Genomic DNA, 6,594 nt, shown 5'->3' on the forward strand with positions numbered 1-6,594 from the left:
AGATGAAAATATTTTTGCAGTTAAAGCAGTGCTCTGCAGCTACAGAGCCCGTGTTCCTATATTTGCCGTGCAGCATGATCTCCAGCCAGCGCTGGAACCCTGCACAAAAGCATCGTGCAGCTGCACAGGGAGTTGCAGGGCCTCCACCTGCACAGCAGGTTTGCACATGCAGTGGGACAGGGAATAATTTGACTCTTGGCATAAAATGGGAATAGCACAAAACAGGACCATTCTGAAGATAAAGGAACTAAAACTGATTTTTTTGAAGTTTGCACTGGGGCGCTCGCCTGCAAAGTGCTCCAGAATAGCACTTGGTTCAGTCTTGCTCCGGCTGCAAAGTCACAGCTGATGCCTGGTGCCTGCTCCGCTGAAAGCAAACTCGCCCAGTTCTCCACGTCTCCACACAAATGTTTTTTGGGTAAAGAAGCGAGAACTGCTGTCATTAGTCTTGTTTCATGCAGAAATGTTATGGCATGCTATTTGGAGGGCATTAAAGTTTATTTAAAACAAAATGGTTATAGTGTGCAACCCTGCCTACATTGCCAACAGTATAGTAATGCCATATTGGTAGAAAAACCTTATCATGCTATAGAAAGTAAATCCATCTGAGCTGGGTGAGGTGGTTCACCAGCACATAAAGTTGCACAGAAACCTCCATGCTGAAGAAAAAAAAAAGTGTTTGGGGTGGTTTTGTTTTTTTTAACCAAGACGGCACCTACATGGCGGCCCTGCAATAACCACACAGCTGAGGGTACCAAAGAGGCTCAAAGGCAGCCCCAGTGGGACCCATCCCGTACAGCCGTGGTGGCACATGTGTGGATTTGGGCTGCAGTCTCCATCAGCTGAGGCTTGGCAGGCTGCATCCCAGAGCCGCTGCTGTATAAAAGCAGCTTCCAGCTGACTCCTGGCTCCAGCAGCATTTACCCTTGCGTGGCCTTTGTGCTGGGATGAAGGTTGAGCCTTTTGGCTAAGAACAGAATTTTGAAAAGCAGAGAAAAAGAGAAAATACTCAGTGAAAGTTAGTGGGAGCTGTTAAACCCAGGCTCTTCCACAAAGGGGCAGAAATTAACATTCAAGACAGGGAAGTAAGCACAGTAGGATTTATTTTTACAGCCCAGCATGCTTGCAAACTGCGTGGCAGTGCATGGAAGAAGTGAAGGGATCCATACCACTAGCATATGGAGCACAGCAAAGATGGCTTCTTGCGAGCAGTTTGACAATTATTTGGCTGCTTTCTGCTCAAAATATTTGTGACAGCAGGAAGTCAGAGCTGCCACAAAGATGACAAATTCTTTGAAGTCCACTTGGGAATCGCTGTTTTCATCCAGGTTCTTGAAGACTTTATCAATGGCGTCCTTGTCCTTCCCTGACTGCAAAAGGAAAGGAGCAGGTTGAGGTGAGAGGCGGCACAGACCCTAACGCAGCATTGTAGCTACCTCTACCCCAAACAGGGGCAGGGCTGGGGCTCTGGGCCCTTGCCGCAGGGTGCAGGGGGGCATCCGGGGGCGTGAGGCTGACGCCAGCTCAGGCACCTTGTCCCTTTCCGTGGGGGTGTGATGGAGGTGTAATAGCTCCTGCAGGCAGCCTTGCCATAGGCCTGCTTGGAGTGTCAGCTTATCACATTTTCTGCTAGGGAGACTTTTTTTTAAGTTTTTATTTGCTTCTTTTTTGCATTATACTTCTGGGTATAAAGCCATGAGCACCTCTGCACCATGTTTGGCTGAGACAACCGCTCAGCGCCCAGCCCTGGACGTGGGCCATGTCCTCAGGGAGCTCGGTGGGAGTTGCACATCTCCTCCACGGCTGCCTGGAAAGCACAGCCTTCCCGCAGGGACTTCTGCTGCTGCTGGGGTCAGGCCCAGGCACACAGGGAAAAAGCAGAAGGTGGGGGGCTCTGGGTGATGGTGGGGGGAAGCGTGGGTCCTGGCAGCCTCATGGCATGGGTGCAGACCTCCTTCCTCCCGCCCTCTGCACAGCGGCAGCGATCACACACCCCCTCCCACCCAAAAGCATACCCTCCCGTGTTTATTACACCTGCATGCTATGTCACACACCGGCATGGAGAGCCATGTTTTCTACATTTAAAACAACCTTTATCATGGCTAAGCTGTGTAATGCAAAGCCCTGAGGACATCCCCAGCTGAACCAAATGCTGAGCGTTCCCCATCCGCTCCCATGGAGAGGCTCGGCTGGGGCTTGGGCAGTTTTGCAAAATGAAGGGGCGATGGTCAGGTTTCAGCTTCATTAAGCGCCGCCAGGCCAGCAACGATGCAAATGGCCTCAGAAGTGCTTTGAGTGCTCCCGCTGGCCTTGGTGCCCGGCACAAGGTGCTCATGGAGCTGCCGGCAGGAAGGCACCTCCGGCAGCGAGCGTGGTGCGGGGCTTGAGCGACCGCAGGGGGAAATATCAGAAAAATCTTTTTTTTTCTATATTGCCATAATTCTGGCGGGCTGACTGAACCAGTGCATCTTGAGGCTGATGGTAAGCGAGGCACCATCCAAGTAAAAAGAGTTTGTTTTTTTTTTTTAAATTTTGCCAAAATAAAAAAAAAAAAAAGTTTTGTGGGTTTTTTCCTAAAGTAGCTTACTGGAGGGCTTCTTGGCTTGAGTCCCGGCACTGATAAACTCCAGTGATTTTTAAAAAACGCAGTTTTAAAAATAAACGGGGGATGGCAGTAGAGACCAGTCTAATGGAGGAAACAACCGCGTGAATATCGTTAACGCTAAACAAAACCCAAATCTGATACTATGCTAGAAAGAAATTACATAAACTTTTAGCAAATTGCCAGGAATTTAAAATAATGACAACCTTAAGTGAAATCTGACTGCACTTCTTGATCATGGTCTAATTAACTAAATTTCTCATTCTGTAATTTCATGTTTCACTTAAATATATGCACTTTATAAATCACTAAAAATTGAACCAGTTCCCTAGATTTGACAGATGACTATGTCTGGAAGGTTTTAGTCCTTTTCACTTTGAAAATTACAACCAGTTTTAATTTTATAAGTGAATATTTGAAAATATTTGGGTAAATATATGAACTACTTTTAGCCTCTGAATTACTTCTGAAATGCTCACGTGGGAGTTATTTTTTGGAAACTCTTTATAACTGAGTCCAACCCATCAGTCCTGTGGTATGGATTCATTTCTGTCTCTGACTGATTCAAGATCATTGCAGCCAGATGTGAGCTGTGTCAGCTATAACCAATTCTAAGGCCAGAAATCCACGTGGGTATTTAAAAGACTCTGTTTCCCAGAACAGTCTTGCAAATAAAAAAAATCTGGATATAAATGTCAGGAAAATGCAGGTAAAACTTTTTTTCTGAAGTCAGACTTATGTTCTCAGTTTCTTTCTTGCAGTTATGAGTCTGCAAGACGGGACATTGTTGGTTGAAATCTATTTTAAGTGCTGATATAAAACATTATTCTGTGCTGGGTTTTTGTTTTTTTTTTCTAGAATAGATAAAATGGGAAAGGGGGAGGGAGTCTAGAACATAAGAGGACATTCAGCTAATTATCTGCCTGGAAAATTCCCTTTTCCCCAGCAGTTTCAGGAAATATAAGCAGAGCCAGTAGGAGGAGGAATGAGGAACAGGGAAAAGGTGGTGCCCGGCCAGCAAACGTAGTCAGGAGCGACCTTTGAGCATCATCCCCTCTGGCAGTTGTCTAGTGCAGCGGCTTCCCAACTTTATTTAGACCAAATGGCAAGCTTCTGGGGGATTTTCATGCCCCCTTAGAATGGTGGGCTTGTTTTTCTTTACGCGGAAGTGCTATAGGTAATGCACAGCTCCATGATCAGGACCAGGAAGCTTCCTGTGCTGCTGTTGGGTCACAACCACTGATCTGTTTTATAGACTTTTTCCACAGACATTTTAATCTGAATATTGCACCTGTGTTTCACTTGTGAGTCATAAATCCAGCAGGCATGGATTTCATACAGTGATTTCATATAGCTTGCGTGGAAAGATACTAAATTGTATCAAGTACCCTGGCTGCAGTGCCCTGAAATAGCTGTTAAAAAATTGAATTATGCTGGGTACAAAAAGTGGTAGCCACATTTAGAACATTTGGTTCTAGGCTTTTGCACTTGAGAATAACTGTACGGATAGATGAACATTACTCCTGTGTAGAAAGAACAAGACTTTTCAGTGTTTTCTGGATTTTCAGTGAAGGGAAGCAAATAAAAAACAATTGAAAATGAAAAGCATTTTGTTTCCCGGGCAGCTAAAGCTTTTACTATAATCTATTAAGCATTTTGAATAGCTACTAAGATAAATTTTATATATATAATATATAAAACCTACTTAAATACACCTGGTGATTACAAATCTATGTTGTAAAACACTTTTTCAAGTCTTTCTTTTACTATTAAAGCCAAATGCAAAACAGTTTGCTCTGAGTTCATGCCTTGTTCTTGTTTATGCATCATTTCGATGTGCATACTGAGTATGTAGTACAAATACCTAGAGAAAGTAAGTGTATAGACATTTAGACAGATTCCCCATCTGCAATCGAGCTCTTCAACTGCCGACAACGTAAGTACCTTCACAGCAGTTGTGACATGATGTGAGCTGATAAATCCAGGGGTAAACAGAAGAAGTAGGTGAATTCTGAAGAGGAAACCAAATCTATTTCAAAGCCATTGTCCTGGGAACTCGAGTGATGAATTTAGTAAACAAGCAATGGACCTGAATATTGGAGTCAGTTTTACACAGCATGCACAAAGACTTTTTTATTTAACATTGTTCTACAAACCATTGCGTATTGTGGATTTAATTCCCCCTGTAATGTACTAAAACCTGTGTCTGCAGGCAGCCCTTGCACCCGCTACACAGAAATGATGCCGCGCTGTTCTCTTACCGAGAGGAAGTTCGGGAGCTCTTTTTCCAGGAGGGTCTTTAGCTCTGTCTTGGTGAGGGTTTGCCTGTTGCCATCACTCTTTGCATACTTGTCAAAGACAGCAATGATCATTCCCATCGCAGTTTCCAGCTGAGACATGTTGCTGCTGGAGTCTGGCTTTCTTCTGAACAGGAACAGCCTGAGGGCTCTCTCAGAGGATGGAGGCTGGTCTTATTCCGAGGTGCTTTATGCAACTGTCCCATCCAGTCAGCGGTGGCACGCCGGAGGGACCGTGATCCCTTCGCAAACATCCGTATCCAAGCACTGCTTGGCATACACGCCTCTGTGCTGACAGCTATTAAAAACTCAAGCTTTATCACCCTGGTGTGGCTGGTACAACCAGTTGCTCTCCAGTAGAAACCAGCCCCTCCTTCAAGATACACAGTGTGACTAACAAACGAAAATCAGATTTTGCTACTGGGTATTTGCTCAAGAGCCAGATTTGTTCCTTCAGATATCCCCATCTGAGCAGGGGGTTGACGGCCCAGCATTGGCAAAAGATACTCTAGCCTGCTCAGGAGGAAGAGGAGCATCTCACTTCTCCTTCACTACCACGGCTAGGGGCTCCGTGAGGTGCTGCCTGTGCTGAGCCAAGGGCAGACACAGACTCCCTGCCGTGCAGAGCACCTTGCTGCGGACCGGCTGGCTCTCCAGCCCACACTGCAGGTGGGATTCACCGGATCAAAAGTAGAGGCCTGCAAAGCAGACAGCTAGCTTAGTCATAGAATCATAGAATGTTTAGTGTTGGAAGGGACCACTAGAGGTCATCTAGTCCAACCCCCCTGCAGTGAGCAGGGACACCGCTAACTAGATCAGGTTGCTCAGAGCCTCGTCCAACCTGGCCTTGAATGTTTCCAGGGATGGGGCCTCCACCACCTCTCTGGGCAACCCCTTCCAGTGTTTCACCACCCTCATTGTAAAGAATTTCTTCCTTACATCCAGCCTAAACCTACCCTGCTTCAGTTTAAAACCATTACTCCTTGTCCTGTCACAGCTGGCCCTACTAAAAAGATTTTCCCCATCTTTCCTATAGGCCCCCTTTAGGTACTGAAAGGCCGTAATCAGGTCTCCCCGCAGCCTTCTCTTCTCCAAGCTGAACAAGCCCAACTCTCTCAGCCTGTCCTCATAGGAGAGGTGCTCCAGCCCTCAGATCATTTTTGTAGCCCTCCTCTGGACCCGCTCCAACAGTTCCATGTCCTTGTGCTGAGGGCTCCAGAGATGGATGCAGGACACCAGGTGAGGTCTCACCAGAGCAGAGTAGAGGGGCAGAATCACCTCCCTCGACCTGCTGGCCACGCTTCTCTTGATGCAGCCCAGGATATGGTTGGCCTTCTGGGTTTGCACTCAGGCCAGAATGGATGTCTGAAACAGGTCTGATGAACCAATATCCCTCCAGGGCCGGTAAAGGGAGCCTTGTAGGGCCACTCCACAAAGAACTTGCTCAGACAGGGATACCTGAAGGAATAAATCTGATACTTGAGCAAACAGCCAGTATCAAAATCTCTCTCTATCTGCAGTGAAATAACTTGTTATTGACCCTATGCAGCATCAATCCTTTCAATAAAATGGACTGTACTGAAAACAAAGGTCACTGTGAAGTCATGTGGTCCTCTGTGGCTTTTGATGAACTTTGTGATTTGCCTGAAAACCATGGTTCCCCCATCACTAAAATACTAAACACACCCAACCCAC

The 6,594-nt window shown here is 46.2% G+C and overlaps 1 protein-coding gene across 1 annotated transcript; it reads right to left on the bottom strand.

Moving 5' to 3' along the window:
- Window positions 1–1,220: 1,220 nt before the first annotated feature.
- On the bottom strand, window positions 1,221–5,001 carry LOC104123261 (S100 calcium binding protein P). Its single transcript, XM_009635496.1, has 2 exons — window positions 4,864–5,001; window positions 1,221–1,370 (listed from the first exon to the last, which is right to left on the bottom strand). Exons 1-2 carry the CDS (start codon window positions 4,999–5,001, stop codon window positions 1,221–1,223), a joined length of 288 nt encoding a protein of 95 aa, XP_009633791.1.
- Between the last annotated feature and the right edge of the window lie 1,593 nt (window positions 5,002–6,594).

This window comes from Egretta garzetta, unplaced genomic scaffold (genome assembly GCF_000687185.1).
Source record: "Egretta garzetta isolate BGI_Z169 unplaced genomic scaffold, ASM68718v1 scaffold193, whole genome shotgun sequence".
NCBI lineage: Eukaryota > Metazoa > Chordata > Aves > Pelecaniformes > Ardeidae > Egretta > Egretta garzetta.

What these genes read in the sequence shown, in the direction of transcription:
- LOC104123261 (XM_009635496.1), bottom strand. Translation starts at nt 5,001, where the DNA reads ATGTCTCAGCTGGAAACTGCGATGGGAATGATCATTGCTGTCTTTGAC. An exon ending in AGCTCCCGAACTTCCTCTCG is followed by an intron (nt 1,371 to 4,863) that starts GTAAGAGAACAG and finishes TTCCTTTTGCAG; the next exon opens with TCAGGGAAGGACAAGGACGC.